Source organism: Caloenas nicobarica, chromosome 1 (assembly GCF_036013445.1).
Source record: "Caloenas nicobarica isolate bCalNic1 chromosome 1, bCalNic1.hap1, whole genome shotgun sequence".
Classification (NCBI taxonomy): Eukaryota; Metazoa; Chordata; class Aves; order Columbiformes; family Columbidae; genus Caloenas; species Caloenas nicobarica.
The window spans coordinates 160,964,074-160,981,690 of record NC_088245.1 but is presented as its reverse complement, the minus strand read 5'-3'; the positions used below and the strand labels follow the sequence as shown (position 1 = coordinate 160,981,690).

General features: G+C 35.1%; 1 protein-coding gene across 1 annotated transcript in view; it reads right to left on the bottom strand.

Moving 5' to 3' along the window:
• Window positions 1–17,617, bottom strand: part of UGGT2 (UDP-glucose glycoprotein glucosyltransferase 2) — an 82,599-nt gene that overhangs the window by 57,775 nt on the left and 7,207 nt on the right. Inside the window, exons 3-9 of the mRNA XM_065629780.1 lie at window positions 16,571–16,701; window positions 15,316–15,428; window positions 13,779–13,953; window positions 11,437–11,533; window positions 10,291–10,375; window positions 7,606–7,706; window positions 4,380–4,479 (exon numbers count right to left, since the gene is read on the bottom strand). Of these exons, the coding sequence (XP_065485852.1) occupies window positions 4,380–4,479; window positions 7,606–7,706; window positions 10,291–10,375; window positions 11,437–11,533; window positions 13,779–13,953; window positions 15,316–15,428; window positions 16,571–16,701 (802 nt within the window). The remainder of the gene's footprint in view (window positions 1–4,379; window positions 4,480–7,605; window positions 7,707–10,290; window positions 10,376–11,436; window positions 11,534–13,778; window positions 13,954–15,315; window positions 15,429–16,570; window positions 16,702–17,617) is intronic.

Genomic DNA, 17,617 nt, shown 5'->3' with positions numbered 1-17,617 from the left:
ACTTTGTTCTAAGTCTAGTACACCCAGGTTTCAAATTTATGCTAGGTTCTGCTGAAGTAATATTATCAGCATACTTTTTACCACTCTCAATCTTTCCTCTTGTTTTTCTTTTTTGTTTCTGCAAAATAGCATGTATATTATAAAAAAAGTTGTTTAATCACCTAAATTATTAGCTAAATAAATGTCATATTTTTATCTTTTAAGTTAATGTTACTAACTTCATGCTACTCAACATTGCAGCACAGGCAGCCAAGGATATAACTTGGTGTTTTGCACAAAGGCAAGGAAAAGATGCAAAGACTGACCACTTTAAAATTAGCTAAGAATAGAAAAGAGATTTACAAATTGAGACCCTTAAAAATGTTAAGTATTCACAGACAGTCAAAATTTTAGTTTCCTTAGTCATTCTACCTTTAGAAGACAATTCATTGATTTGCCTTGTTCACCTTTCAAGAATGGCATGGAAGACTCTTTTAACTTCCTCTGCCACAACATACTGTATGTGAGGTTTATAATTACTAGGCTGATCATAATCTCAAACCTGAAAGTTAACTAAAACGGAGAATGACCCTGCTAAGCCAACTTCAATACTTGTGGATAATAAAGCAGTTATTTAATAATATAAATTCGCACCTCCTCTCAAAAAAACTGATTTAGAATAGATCTTGCTGGTAAATTCTACATTTTTTACAGTATGTCCAAAATAAGATGTAAAATCAATTTAATCAAATATCCAAGCTTTCCAGGCAATCAAGGAGACTACTTGTTAAATGCAAACAAAACTATTTCCAAGCTTTGTTTACCAAAATTACATGGTTAATCACAGCTAAATACCCTTTTTCCATTCACCCCCTCTAAATACTTTGGCAGATTATCTTTGTCACTGTGAATCCCTTCTGGACCATGTGATGAAAGGGCAACAGAGGACCAAGAAGGAGCCGTATTTATACCAACCCATACTTGCTAGGCTTTCCTCAGCTCAAAATGAGAAAGGTGTAACTCAAACTGTGATGTCAAAGACAGCACTAAAACCAGTCAACATAGCTCAAATATACTATTATCAGTAGTCTCTGAAGGATGAGCATAATAACTTGCTTATTATTCAACTAATCTAAACTCTTCCTCAAAAAGCTTTTATAATCTTACTGCTAGGTACTTTCTAGGCACATGAAGAATGTACTAAGTGTGTTCAATACTGAGTAAATATATCTTATACTCTACTAACTTCTGTGTTCACAAGTTTTGAAATAAAACCTGTAGAACAGAGAGCAAGAAACTATAAACATTTCTGTTGAAAAAGAAACATTGCTGAGTAGGATTAAAAACAAACAAACAAACCACCAAAAACCCCAAACCAAAAACTGTACATAGAAAGAGAAGAATATCTGAAGCCAAATTGAAATTTGGAAAAATGGAGAAGGATTAGGAAAAAACACTACCGAGTCAGGAATCCCTGTAGGACGCTGCTTGATGGGACTTTCCACCAGCAACAGATGTCATTCAGGAAAAGTACAGAACTTTTTCTATTAAAAGAACATCTATAACTGACGGGAATTACTACTGAGAATTTACTTAGCCAACAAGCAAAACACCTACTTAACAGAAGGACTCCATAGAAAGGTGGAAATTCAATGCATGGCAGTACTAACCCAATTATTATTCTGACTTCATAGCAACAGTTTTAGAGAGTCCTGAAATAAAAATATGTTAGGGGAAAAAAAGCTCTGCTTTTTATCTTGCTAAACCCAACATAAATAGTAGCATGGCCTGCAACTCTCGCAATCAATGCTTCATTCTCCATACACAGATGATAAAAATTGCACAGATAAAAACAGCAACCTAAAACTTTCCAAATAGCTTAGAGTAGTAGGGCGGAAACATAAAAGAATAATGTGAAAATAATAAAAAGGTGGAACGGAGAAGACAAAGCTGGCCCAATGTTAGCAAGTAAGTAAAATACTTATGAGGAAAAGTAAGTCTTACTGACAGCTTTTTTTGGTAATATGAAAGTAACGCATTAAAGAATGGTTAACGAGCGCCTTATTTATGCATGGTAGTTTACCATGCAGGATTCTAGAAAGACTTTAAGGAGAAAGTGTGATCGTCAATTGTTGAGAGGGACACTCTAAGAATTTCAGGTAACAAGTGTAGAAGTACCTGTGAAAGACATGGGTTCATTTAGAGTTCAGTGATTTGATCAATTTGTGCAAAACTTCAAAGTTTTATGCATTCTTTTCGTATAATAAATATTCCGTGCTAAGGACTCAAACAGAAACACCTTACTGGATGAAAGCAAATAGACACTAATTATCATTCTACATGGTGCAGGAATGTTCTTGTATGACCTTAAGGTTGTAATATTTTCTAACACAATTTTATGCATCTTTCCTCTTATCTGGAGGAACATGTAGCTATATAGTACTGCAAATCAGAGGGGAAAAGGAAACTTTCACATGTTCATAATGTTAACATTCATGAATAATGAATGGATAGCAACAAACACAGTATTAGAACTCCTGTTATTATATTCTTAAATAACAGATATATGACACATATACACCATATTAAAGGTGAAAAACAGCCCAGGAAATGAATTATCAAAATGTCGCTATGACATATATCAGTTCTTACACTGTCTACATCTGCTGACATTTGATACAATCTACCTCAGACTAACCTTTTCAACTGGAACTACAGAGACACAAAAACATAGGTTATAAACTAGAAAGTGAAAGAAACTTCCAGAGGAATGGTATTTTTTTTAATGGTCTAAAGAACCCTTCCATTTTTAAGGAACTATTATATTTATTTGTTATTTTCATAACTACAGTTCTAAAATATTTATACAGCCTTTTCAAACCAAAATTTGCATAACTAAAAAATGTTTTTCATATCTAACCAGTGTAAAATTTAAACTACTTTAAACCACTACTGTTATAATGATCAGTTACCCATCTAAAGTGCTTAAGCAATATGTTTTCATTTCCTATTTATTCTAGTTTGTTGTGTGGTTTTTCTTTTTTTTTTTTCCAAACTAGTATTTTTTACTCAGCAGGCTGTGATTAGATTATTAAGGAAACATATTTCATGCACTGTTTTTACACAATGCCCTTTAATTTAAGTTTGTCGTCAATGCAGACCTACTAACTTTAAATAATTTAAATATTTGTAATCTCTTATATTAAAAACATGCTAGATTAGCATATTAGTATAAATTATACAGGACGGGAACTGCAGTGCCCCTTTGAATAATTCTAAAGTCTTCTTATACTTTTATCCATAAAAATAAAATGTTTGAGAAGTAGGTAAATTGTGCTCTAGTGCCACAAATACATGGCAGGAGCTGGAGTGAAATGTAACAATTTTAATGTCTTTTAAAATCAATTATTTAAATGTCACCTAGAATACTTCAAACTGACGTTTTACACTGTCCTTTAAAGAACAGAACTGGCCTTGCAGTTCAATGTTATGTACATTTCCACTACCTTCTAATGAAAAGCTGAATTTTCTGATTGCTAATCTAAGTGCAAACTTGTACCTTACTATTTCATAATAATTACATTTCAGGCATTTTGAAGGTTATTTTTCATCCTTGAAACAAGGTTTTACAAAGGTAGTTTTTCCATTACAGTGTAGATTTTCTCTAACGGAATACCAGAAACGACAATGAAACATTATGTGGTAATTAAACAAGAGCTGTAAAATGTAAAAACACAGAGTTAATAACTCTATTTAGCATCATATTTAATTCAGTAATTCAAGCAAATACTGCTGATAGGATTACACAAATAACTTATGAAATATAAAGAAAAGCATTTCTCAATTACAATAAAACTGGCTTGCAGGAAGAAAAATAATATCAGTACAGATGAAAATGTTATTCATTTAATATTTATCTTGATCTCCTGTTAAGTAATCTGTCAAGGGAGACAGATCTTCCTCAGTAAGAACACCAACATATAGTAGCCGGGGCCCCATCTTTCCAGCAATGTTGTGCTTTAAACTAATGTGGGTGGATCCCATACAAAACTAATAGAATTTTGCCTCTTCCTACTGCAAGCAGATCTGATATAACTTCAACAGAATTTTGCATCCCCAAAAATACAATTCTAGAAGAAGCCCAGAGGACTAGGAGTAAGTGCCTGAAGGAGCAGGATGCCTTCACGATAACTCCTGCATCAGAGAGGAAACATTTAAGAGTGTGATCACGAGCTCTCCCAGGAGTTATTTTCTACTCAGTGAAATTACGAGGGATCCACCCAGAAAGCTGCAAAATAAACACCTGACTGCAGGATTTGGATATAAATCTATATTACTGTCATTACATTCAAACACGAACATAAAAACAGTATTTGAAAAACAAGCTTAGAGTATCATACCTGGCTCTTATTGGGAAGTTCTGAGCTATGTCCTTCATTACCTTTAAGGCATCATAAACGGGGGCAGACAGAATTCGAGCAGCTGCTTGAAAACTAAGATCTGGGGGGGGGGGCAGGAAAAAAAAAAAAAATCACTAGAAATATCACTCTCAATCAATACTGCCTACTATCAGAAAACTGTTCCACATACACACTCACACCATTAATATTTTTTTTTGGCGTTTCAAGTATACATTATAAAAGATTATGAAATGAGATCATTAAGGTTGAAAAGACAGGCGCTTAGAAGTTGGAAATACCAAATTCAGGCTTTCCTACAGAATTCTGCTCATCCATCTTGAGCATGCACATCGTACGTGTAATTTCTAAGTTTACAAAAACACACTCAAAAAACCAGATAATTCATCAGGTGATACTATGACAGTTATCATGCTCAAACCTGGATACACACCAACCTAGAGACACCTGTAACTGCAGTAAAGAATAAGATCTTTCCAGCCCCAGGACTTCGCAAGATTTTCAGAAAACAGAAATGTTCAATGTAGAAGGCTGTATTGAGCATGTGAGGTGCACAATTTTCAAGAGGAGCAGCAATTTCACAGGGAGAGAAATGATGACTCATGAAAGAAAGGCCAATCTACTGTCAAATTTCAGTTTTAAGTGTCCAGCACAATTTTTAAAGGGATCTCATTTTCCTCTCTATGCTTTTTCTCAGAATGAAGTCAATTTTTGTATATTGGAACAGTTTATAATTCATGGATAGAATTCAGTCAGTTTCCTCTGGTGCTTAACTTGGCTGTGACATATCTTGGCACATCAGACTGGGGAAAATCCAATTTTGGTACCAATAGGGTAAGGCAATAACATACCAGGGGCTTCCATGTACTTTGGATACAGTCTGCCTAACTACCGCAGGGCAATGATGCTTTTTTCTCATAATCTGCTAGTTAAGATATCTGAGCAGAAACTGAGGGCCTTGGGTTATTCACTTTGAGGAAAGCTGATGCCACATGTAGTAAAAAGTGCTGGGCAGAAAGTCATAGAGGATGCTGCCAAGTAGAACTTTGCACCATGTTTTTGAAGCAATCAGGAATTTTTAAAAAAAAGGGCCGAAGAAAAGCAAATAGCACACATTCCTAGCTTAGCCTGATAAGATACACTTTGGCCAGAAGAAAGATGAGTCTGAGAGGCAGAATGTTAACTTAGTATTTCTTAATACTTTTTAAAAAAAGTATTAAGAGATCACTGTCCTCAAAAAGAATGTTTCAGATCCCTTTCAGCAGCCACACAAGCTGTGATCAGGTGAAGCAATACCCAAACGCTGCCATTACTACAGATAGTGATGGCTCACCTGCTGTGCACTTACGACATACACTTAAAATCCTTCATAAATTCTAAGTAATTTCCATTTTATGTTAGAGTACAAATATTCAAATGCCACCGAGCAAAACTGACATGTCTTTTTCACGTTCTTGGTTATCTCTGATCAGTGACTGTCACTTACAGACCTCCCCTTGCAGTCCCCTAACACAGCCGAGAGAGCAGAGTAGGGCGCCTTGGGGAAAAGATGATCCTGAGCTTAAAGCAGATCTTGAAGTATGCTTTGAAAGTTAATGAAGCACTAGAGATCAAGAGACTGTTCACACAGACAAAAGAATGAGTTATTAAAGGGAATACCAATACATTGGTGCTCTATGCATCATTTTTCACTATGAACAGTAAACCTAATTGCTTGCCTAAAACATAAAGGCTATTGGCAGACAACCCTTGAATGGTGTTTAGGGTCATTTATAAATAGAAGTATGCCCTATAGCTGAAGGAGTTTTGGTTAAATTTAGTTAAATTTTTACTTGGAAGCTAATGAAAGGAAATAAGAGAGTAGCTGAGCCAATAACTCATTAAGAACGTACCAGAGAAAACGCCCACTCATGTCAGGAGTATCAAAACCACTGCACCATTTTGTATGCTCGGACGACCTCCTGTCCAAAAAGGCCCTGAACGTACTTACCACAAGCCAGTCCCTGTTTTCCTGGCACTAAACAAACAGCATCCCAGCACTTAACTGCCCTCAACGTTGTATCAGCTGGTTGCTTGGGGAGTAGTACACACGTCATTTTTATCTATCTGGCCACGACACTACAGAAAAGACCACCACTAGAGATTTTACACCAGCTTTTGAAGGTAGACACTAAAGGGATCAAAAGCTTCACAGTTGCTTCTGCTTGGACATCTATAGAATGGTATTCAAATCACGTAAAAAAATTAAGTGGGTGAGAATTTTCTTTTTATTTGCATGGTAGATTTATTCGGAGAGCTGAAATGTGATTGGTTTTGGTTTAAAATTTTGGACCAAGATAAATCCTGCAGCTGAAGGGGAGTTCACTGATAAAAGGCTGCAAGTGAACGACAATTATCTCAGCCAGTTTCAGACTGGATTCTGCCTGCAAGCTCCGTAACAGTCAGGGGCTCAAAAAGAAACTGAAGTTCAGATGATTGCTCAGTCTCTTTCATTGCACTGATATAAAGGCAGATCAGTTTTGAGCTGGTTGTCCTCTAAAACTGAAGAATTTAACAGGTAAAATTCAGTTGCCTAAATTTAAGTGTCATGACATTTTAGGGACCTATTTTAGAATGATTTATAATTGCATTCAAGCTACAGAACGTCCTGCAGGTCATCAGCACAGAAGCTGTTTAAAAATCAGCTTCCATATATTTGTTCTCCTTTTCCACAGCTTTTAAAAGCATGTTCTTCCATTTGATGTTATATTAAAAAATGTATTCATGTGAACTGCAGTACTGATAAAAGTTAAAAATTATAAGTTAAAGAAAGCACACTGTCTTAACCTGTATTTTGTCCTGATTCAATAGTCATGTCAAAATGGTATTTTTTGCCTGATCTCTCAAAAAAATACCTGAAACTAAACTTAACATTCAGGATAACACACCAGGCAGAAAACCAGGCAATATAACTTCTCTCTTTAAAACCAGTAAAGCTAGTTATGATTCTCCATCTTATAAAATGACTTCAATGTTCCTTTAATTTCTAGCATGTAACACTAGGGCAAGATACCAACACGTTATCTTAAAATATTTGACATAATACTGCCTTTTTATGAAACCATATGTCTCTTTTTAAAACAAGCTTTTATCATAATTTTGATACATCAACGTAACAAAGGAAAATTCAGGAGACTACTGTGTTAATTCAGAAAAATGCAATACATACCCTGTAGCTCCCAAACCTTCAGTGGTTCCATGTTGTCCGTAGTTTCAATTAGATGTTTTTTAAACTCTTTCAGATTATTTTTCAGATCAGGATGCATCTGTCTATGATAAAACATTTTTTCAAAAAAAGGCAAAATCAATTACATCCATCAATGTCTGCTTTCATTCACAGTATTGGTCACAGCTAACATTGTATCTTTAAGTGACAAAAAAGAATTAAAATTTTAATTCATTCTCAAAACAAAAATGAGGATTTGTGGTGAGAAGAGGTGATTTCTGAGGACTAAATCCAGTTAATTACAAGGAGGAGTTAAATTGGTTTGTAGTGATCTGTCTCAAACCCTGTCACAAAGTTTGAATGAATATATGAACTCAAAGATTAAATAGTATTTACACACAATATAGGTAACTATAGTTAGTTTACTATAGCATAATGTATACCTAACTGTATCTTAACTGTACAACAGATTAACTGTAACTGCACACAGACTTTGTTATGTTACCTACAAAAGATATAGGCAAGGCATTGGTGAGAACATATTTTATAAATAAACATCTCTGACAAAATCAAGCTTCTGAGCACACAACTCGCTAGTCAGACCTGAAGAACAGCATGGTGCCCAAATGCTTGGCTTTTTTTTCCAAAACATAATTGGGCAAGGAAGTTCTGAGGGCAGAGACTTCAGCCTCCTACAAGACACCCTTGAACTCAGTCTCCATCAGATTTCTAAAGCTGCTTCTACTAGAAGTACTGAACAAGAAGCAAAAGGTAGCTGAAAACCAGACATATAAGGCATTAAGACTTCAGGTTCTGTAATATTTCATGTTTTATTTTAGATATTTGGAAGTTTTACAACTTCCCTCCTCATCTTTTAGCTGCTGGATGATATTAACTGTTGTGCTTTATAGAAAAATAAAAACATCACTGATAAAGACTGTTGTTCTGGAATTAAAATATAGTCCAGGTTCCTCAAAGAAAGCATACTAAGCTGAAAAGGGAAGTAAAGACAGAAAATTCCTTTTTTTGTTACTCGTAACATAGACCTAGAAATGACAAACACAGTTTGTACTCTTAGAAATCCCTCTATGAAGTAGCAAACTCTTAACTAGTTTTGAATTCTTTAATTACTGTGCTCACTGCTTTCTTTGCAAATTTACCTTGATGGTATGTATTTTTTTTGTTGTTCGGACCTTCAGTTCTTTTGTGAATAAAAGACAACTGACAAATAAGACCTCACCACAAGCCACAACCAAGATCTATTATTAATGTTTGGTCCCTCATTTCTCTTGCTCATGCTATGGCCAATGTAGGCACAAAAGCAAACACACATAAAGCCAACTGAAAAAAAGCTACTCTCCTCTGGATATGTAGCATGATGTGGGATTTAATTACGTTAATTTGCACATGCAAATAGTTGCATTTCTAAGATTTTATATCTTCTGCTTAGATCCATAACTATTTCACAGCTGAGAAAAGTATGACCTTTGACATAGCTATAACTGAGGGACAATTTACAGATTACTGAAACATCTCTCTCATCCCCAGCATGAAATAGAGGATAAAAAATATGACTCTAAAAACAATGTCCAAAAGTCTGAGTAATTATCTGACAGCTTTGCAAATTAGTCACAGTGCAACGTCAAGAACCTCAGTACAGCTAAACCTAGCACAATTGGAGAAGAAAAAAAATCTCAGATAAAGATATGACATAAACATTTGATATTACTTGCTGTGGAAGGTCTCTAATAAATAGGTGAAACAACAAGGAAGCCTGTAGGTCTGGGTGTATTTCTGTCTTTATGTGCTTACTTTTTTAAAGGCAGAGAGCAGATGGGCTCTCAAGAATTTAGACAGCATCATTAGCTCTGAACTCTGAGAAGACTTACAAGTTGGTGAGAATATCTAGAAACAAGTTTACTTTTTGCTTTATGTAACAAGAGAGAGAATGACATTAGAGAAGGCCCACACTCTTGAGTTTCTTGTTGAAGAAAAAAAATGAGATTTATGATTCACTGAATGGATCTTTTATAGGAAAAGGGACGCACTTTTGATGACTGCATCCACAAAACTAATCCATCAATGGAGGACTGGAAGGAGCCCTCAACAGGGTAGCATCCAGTTTCACCTAACAGATTGCAATTCAGAGATAAGAGTTCCCTCTAGAAGAGAACACAAATTCATGAACTCCAAAATAAGAACACATATAATAAGCATATCTTCCAATAAATATCATTCCTTAACTTTAAGAAATGAATGATTCTCCATCTTAAAAACATCTTATGTAGCTACAACACATCGGTTTGGTTTTGCTGTGCTGCTACTTGCGTGTTGAAAACCAATGTTTCGATTCTAATGATCTGGAGTAGCAGCAACAATTTACTGCAGACACAAACATGAAAACACGGTGTTCTAAATTTTTGTGACTTGCCCAGAGGGAATTTTTTTACTTTAAAAATAGTTTACTGTATACATTCTAAGAACATTAGAAAACTAAAAGCAGTAAATTGAAATGAACAGAATAAACAAGTGTTGCGTCCTTACATTCACAAGACATGCACAAAAAAATTAACCAGAATTTTCACCGGTGGCAAATAAAGTGATTTCCAACATAAATCTCACTTCCTCTATTTTTTTTTTGGTTCATATTCAAGAAACAAATGCGGAAGTTTAATTATATCAACTCACTTTAATTTGCCAAATAGAAATCCTTGGACATCACCTTCCTCCTCCTCCTCCTCCTCATCTGCCTCTTCTTTTGTCTCATTTGCTCCTGAATATATAGCACATGTAGACAATATGAACTAAGAAGGTTACTGATGTATTACTTTCTTATGAATTATAAAACAGTTAACAGAAACATACAATCAGAAAGTTGTGGTTCCCAGATGTAATTTCAATTAGATTTATACTACATACACATTCATATTTTCGCATCAGAATGAATCACTTTAGAGAACTCAGCTACATTAAAATTATTTTTTAAATATAATTAATTGAACAGTTACATTTTTTATATAAATTAAATTGATAGGATTAAATAGTTCACCTTCCAAAATAGCTATTTCTCAGTTTGATTAATTGGTAAGGTATAACTCTTACCAGCAAACTACTACCAAATTCATGCTTGAAAAGCATGATGACTTTAAAGCGCTTGAATTTTCAGCTAGCAGTTTCTTTCTCTTAAAAAAAAAAAAGAACTATTTTTGACATGACTCAAAGGCCTTAGTCTTAAGTTGAAGGCCTTATTCAAATGACCTCACTCTTACCAAAGAGAGTTAACTTTCTTTATATCTTGCAAATGTCCACGCAAAGTAATTTTTTCATGTCAGAATGCTAGAGCTACCACTTTCTGTGGTAAATGTCTCATTTCAACACACAGTAACATACACTGGTACCAAATTCTATGATACAGCACATGTTTCCTACAGAAGACTGTGAAAGTATTTCTATGTAAATTCAGAAAAAAGCCTCACACCTGAAACTCTAATGTGTAGATACTACAGTAATTAGCATATTAGAGATGCCAACAAACATAATGTAATTGAAGAACAAAGGTTAAACAATCTCACTTATTGAAAGGAAGAAGAATGGGTTACATTTTGAAGAGCCACAGAAAACGACAATCAGAGGTTAGGTAATGAACTATATCCTAAGCACAGCTGTTTACAAAAGCTTGCATAGATTTTGATGTCTCAGTTGCTAAAGCTTGAGCCTTCCTTCTGTAAAAAGAAATAACCTTCAAAACTTTACTGACTTTATAACTGAAGATTATAACACATTTCAATAGTATCTCCAGTAAGATATAATAAATAAATAAAAAAACCCACATACCTTTAACTTGCGTGTCATCTACTGCTTTATATTCTGTGCTCTTTATTGCAAGTTCTACACCGTATCCAGATAAATACATTTTTCTGGAACTTGGTTTCTGTTTGAGGATATTATTTTAACGGAACAAAAAAATAACTTTAAAACACTGTATTTATAGGAGGTAACAATATCTATTACTGTAACCTTAAAATGTTATGGCAGTCATAACTTAAATACAACTTTCAATTGACGATTCAATGTACAAAATGCTACACCAAACAAATTACAAGAGCCATGCAAGGCATATTGACAGCCTACTGAGTAGGTGTGTAACAGAAATTAAGGACTTCCTTCATCTCCTGCAATGCAACCACAGAAATGCTGTGTCAAAATTGTGCTCCCTTCACATAATATTAAAAGAAGGACTAGAACAGGCAGAGCTGGTAGCACTGTATACAATTATTGATGACTTACAATTCACCTTTTAAACTGCTATTCATTTCTTTGTCATTTTGCCAGACTTCTAGCGTGTTAGGAGAAAACTCTATTTCTGCATCAGACTGCTTCTTTAAAAAAGTTTTGAGGAAAGAGTTAATCACTTTCTGCAAGGAGGACTAAGAAACTGTGTTGAAGTATCAGTGCAAAAACCAGGTTGCCACTTACGAAAAACAAACAAGAAATATTTTTAACTTTGGAGTGGACATTTGACATTCAACAGCGTAATTACTCAGAGCATGCATACTTCTGAAAACGTGCCCTAATTTGCCCAAAATGTATGAAAATCCCCTGTCCAAAATGCAATCTGCACATGTACAGCAGCAATTTCTTGAAAGCCTTCCAAGCTTTAGCTTGCAAGTTCTAAGAATCATTCTGCACTGAGAATCCTCCAGCCCACAACTGAAAACTCAGCAGGGCTGGGGGTTTTCTCTGTTGGTTTTCCAAGCAAATCTTGATGTGGAGAGAGAGCTGCACCCTCTAAGCAGTCTTGGTGACAGCAGCAATATGGTACCTCTTCTGCTTTTAATGCTCCCTCTTCCATCATTTAATGTAAAAAAAGGAGGGAGAATCCATCTCAGTGGGAACCAAAGAATAAAAATGGAAGTTGGGAGGAAAAGGGAAGAGCAGTCTGAAGAGAGAAAAAGTGCAGGAAGGCCTTGAGGGAATGGCAGGAAGATGTGCCAGGGGAGGTTTAGGTTGGACATTAGGAAAAGGTTCTTCCCCCAGAGGGTGGTGGACACTGGAACAGGCTCCCCAGGGAGGTGTCATGGCCCCAAGCCTGACAGTGTTCAAGAAGAGACTGGACAAGCCCTCAGACACATGGTGTGACCTGTGGGGTTGTCCTGTGCAAGGACAGGAGTTGGACTCGATGATCCTTGTGGGTCCCTTCCAACTCAGGACATTCTACGATTCTGTGATTCTAAGGAAGACAACAGGTATTCGGGGGAGCCATGGTGCATAAGCCAGTCAGACCGAGGAGACTGTTGGTATTTAATTGAAATAAAAGTGCTTAAAAGAACATAAAGTTCAGTAAAAACTATACCCCACAGAGGTTAGAATTTAAGACTGGTTTCCTCAAATTCTCTATTTCATTACTGTGAGCAAACAACTCAAAGTCATCTGCAAACTACGGACTCATCTCCCTGAAATGCCTGGTCTACATAAAACACAGCAACCTCTCACCCCATCAGATTATTCTTGTATTAGCCACACTAGTGAAGAGCTATACTTTGAATATAATTACCAAAATCTTCCAGCCACCAAAAGTGGGAACAATATAGTTCCATGTACTGGCATTTGTTTTGTTTCAGGGAGAAGAGTAAGTTAAAAAAAGCATTCAGAAACATGGTTAAAATACTGACACTGTGGAATGCAAGCATTGAAAACCTGGTCAATGACGTTGACTGTGATAGCCCAAGCTGCTGTATTACAATGAACATACAAGATTATACTGAGAACATATAAAATTATAATTAATTCTTTTTCAACTTGATTTTCTATTTTACTTTTCATTTTTCTAATTCTTGTTATTATTATGTTCAGTCTGCTGGCCCAAGGTTCATCCAAGATCTTTGTACAACGTACAAAACCCAGACCTATAACCAAAAAAGCAGTATTTCAAGATTAATCAGTGATGCAAACAGTGCTTGCATGCAGGATAAGATAATATTATCATGCTTTCCCAGCTTCAAAGTTTGTACTAGGTGAATCACTTAACCCAGAAAGTTTTAAAATTAGAATACATATGACACATGATTTAGGCAAATGCAAAAATAAATGTAGAAAACATGTTTTCTCAAAAAGTAAGCAAAATAAAGACAGAATACTAGCAGTTTACTGAATCGATGTTAATTTGAATTGCATACCTGAACATAATGCCGGAGAACATAAACTATTTCCTCCTTTTGCGCCTTCTCAGATAAAATCTTGTGGAATTTGACAAAGTCTTTCGTACCCATTTCTGCATAAAGAATAACCACGGGCCCATCCTCTTTAAGAGTTGGGAATTTATGATCTCCCTTAAAAAGATATGGCTTCGGTCTGGTTTTAAAAAGAAAGAATTGTGATATTACATATTCAGAAAAGAAATGAAAACAGTGGCAGTTTTTCTACTTCATAATTCAAAAAACTAGTAAGGGCTTATATGCTAAAAGTATAAAAGCCATGTTAAAATCATCACGAAATAATAATGATTGCTCACAAACGAACTTAGAACACCAAAATTGCAAATAAAGTCTAAGAAACTGAAAAAGCAGCATCAACTATAAATATATTTAATATATTTTATCAAATCACAACATAGAGAGCAAATGAAAAGCATAGCACTGCTAGATTTTGTGCAACAATCAGTTACAGCTTGAGGCTTTTAATTTAAATGATGCGTTACATCTACTAGAGATGGGCAGCGCAATCAGTGAGTAACAGAGGGATATTCAGTGAAGTCTGAGAAAGCTGCTAACACACATGGAAAGTAACTGGGGGTTATACTTATAGCTTTTCAGGTCTTTTGATTTTCCAGTTTTTATTTGATAGAAAAAAAAATCCAAGAAATATGCCCTACTAAATCATCTTTCAGCTCTACATATCTCCATGAAGTGGCTGAGGGTATACACTGAGGGTACTACACTAACGTGTATTACGGTGACTTTGACCATTGCAGAAAACAAACAAACAAAGTTACATACAAGTCTTGCAAAAATACAAATTATTTTTTTAAACAGAGATTAAATATTTCGCTTTCATTATTTTGTTGTTATTTATTATTTTGATAGGTTTTACATATTCTACTTCACAGCCCGAATTCACTCTGGACTGATGCTGGTTTCCACAGGACAAAGCCTGCAGGAAGGCTTGACAGGTGCAAAGTCTTGCACAAGGTGAGGAAAGGTTATGCCAGCAGAGGTAAATTCCTCTTCCACTCCTGTGCCAAGCCCTTACAATCCAGAAAACCTCAAATGCAGCAGCACTGACTATATAGAAACGTCTATCAGCAGAAGTATTGTCTCAGATGCGTTAAGTGGTAAGTCTGTATAGAAAGTACACTGTAGCTTAAATTTGACTACCCCATACCAAAAAAAAAAAAAAAAAGGAAGAAATACAAAATTATCCATGCAGTTAGAGGAGAAAAGCTCTATCATCTTATTTTAAAACCTTGCTTTGATTCATAATTGACGAAATCTCATAAGGATGTTTAAAATATTTCAAACCCAAAAGTAACTCTTCTAAAATAACATATACTTTAAACAGGTATGTCTTTAAGTATCCAATAAACGGGGATTTATAGGCTTGGCATTACCAAGTAAGTAGAACACAAAATTTCAAACTACTACGAGTCTATATGCAATAACACATTTTTCTCCTTAGTAACCTATTTTTCCTCTTAAAATAGATCATTACATTTACCTCTTAGTAGCCTTCTTCAGCAGCTTTTTTATTTCACTAGTCTTACAGGTGTGCTTCTCATGGATAACCACAAATGCACTGCAGCCTTCTGGTGGAGGTTCATCAGCTGCAATCTAATATTTCAACAATTATACTCAACCAGAATTCTTTGATTGCACTTCAACTGAAACTCACATCCCTTTGATTAAAATAACTCAACAGCTGCCATTGAGTTGTGTTTCTAATTAAGCCCGTTCAAAATTGGGTACATGTAAAAATATGTAATGGAAAATATTTGAAGATTAAGACCTTATAACCTCTGTGAGATGTAGACTATGAAACGCACTCCAGAAAACGCAAGTCCATTTGTGTTCTGTAAAGATAGGGATGAGAAATCTCCTCCACAAGCTGAAATCACAGCCTGTACTCTCTGACATTTTTTTTTTAACGTTAGTTGCTATCAGCAATTGTGTTAATGTACAAAGATTTGACTGCTAACCAATAAATCCCAAACAATTAATATCAATTTTTGGTTCTCTCTCCTTCCCACCCCCCCACCTTTTTTTTTTTTTTTAACTCTATGCAGCTATTCCCATGTACAGTAGGAACCTCATGACTGCCTGTCAATGTCTCTGGATTCACAAGCTGAACGATAAAAATGAAAATATGAGTCTGAGATAGTGATATTCCTCCAGAGAACACTTGCAAAAAACCTTAACTTTATTACAGCTTATTACCTTTCAGAAACACAGATTTCTCACTTTATCTTGAAGGTGGCATTACAGAAAGGAGGAGCAGTAGTTTTAGGCTAGATACACAGTGAATTTATGTCCTCCCACTTTTAAATTAACAAAGCAGTTATTTGACTATTCTATCTTTTCAACTTTTCAAATACTAAAATAAAGAGAGACGTAATAAGTCCACTAAATAACAAATATATATGAGTTGAAGATACAGGAAATGTCCTACTTCGGCAATGTCTGAATTCCCATAGGATTATTTAAAGCAATGCAAAAAATAACCCACAACCTGGGTTTTAAAAATGAACAGTTCCGAAAATTCTACCCTGAAAATAATGCTGTCCATACAATTAAACATGAATATTTGTTCCTGTCAACATAACCAGCTTAGAAAGCACCATCTTTATAAATGGATTATGTTTGACGGCAAATAATGTCGGCATATATTTACTCAACTGTAATAATGAACATTCTTTACTCTGCAGTCAAAATACCACATAAAATCATGTACCAAATACATCAGATAATATAGTCACCTGCTGAAACATCTGGACAGTTGGAGAATATGCTCGTATAGAAAGTGCAAACTTCAATAGATTGATTTGCAAATTGGATAAAAATTGTCCTGCTTTCTTCAAGATTAAATTGTAATAGGAATGCTCTGAATCTGTTGAAGAAAGGAAAAAAAAAAAGACAAACTTTCAGTACTTAGCCAAAAATGATGTGGCATATCTACCTGTTCTACGTAACAGGCAAATATTATGTTAGCGCTGCTTAGCAGTTCAAAAGTCTTGAATGTTGTCCACTGACAACTGTTTCCTTTACTATCAATTCTAAAGGCCTAATCCGCAACATAAACACAAGTGAGCACAATAGCACTAGTTAATATCTAAATCATTTTCAGCAATATAAAAATCCACTCAAGACAATAATGTGTCTCTGTAGACCCATAGGGAAAGTGTTGAACAGAGTTTACTAATTTATTTCTATTTGTAAATGCTAGTCTTTTAATGCAAATTTTGAAGGTTACTTACTTTCAATCAGTTCCATTTTACAATTGCCTCACATTTAGTCTTGGAACACTTCGACCATGCAACTTATATAAATAAAAATTTTCTAAATGTGACATTCCTTGTGCTACTCTCACATATCCTATTTCTGCCTTAAAGATACATGATAAACAAGAGCATGAGAATAGACACAACATTTCAAGTGGCTTCCCCTTCCCTGCATATCTCGCCATCTCAGGGCCAAAATTAGGACTCCAATTAAGGAGGAAGGTGAGTGGTGTCTGGGAATTGCAGAAGTGATAATAAAGAAAATTGGTTGGAAATAATTAACATTCATTCCTTCTTCTAGAGGCATATTGAAGTGAATATTCTCATGCTGTCCTTGGACTGTGTGGCAAAGACAACTAATTAGAAAGAGGTTGTAATACTGTTCTATCAAGTTGTGAAAAAGACCTGTATCTGTTTAAGGAATAATGCTCAACAAAATTTTAAATCAGGCTTTACACATTGTACTAGATGATATTCTTGAACACAAATTATAATCAGGGAACGAAAGCTGTGACCATAGCAAGC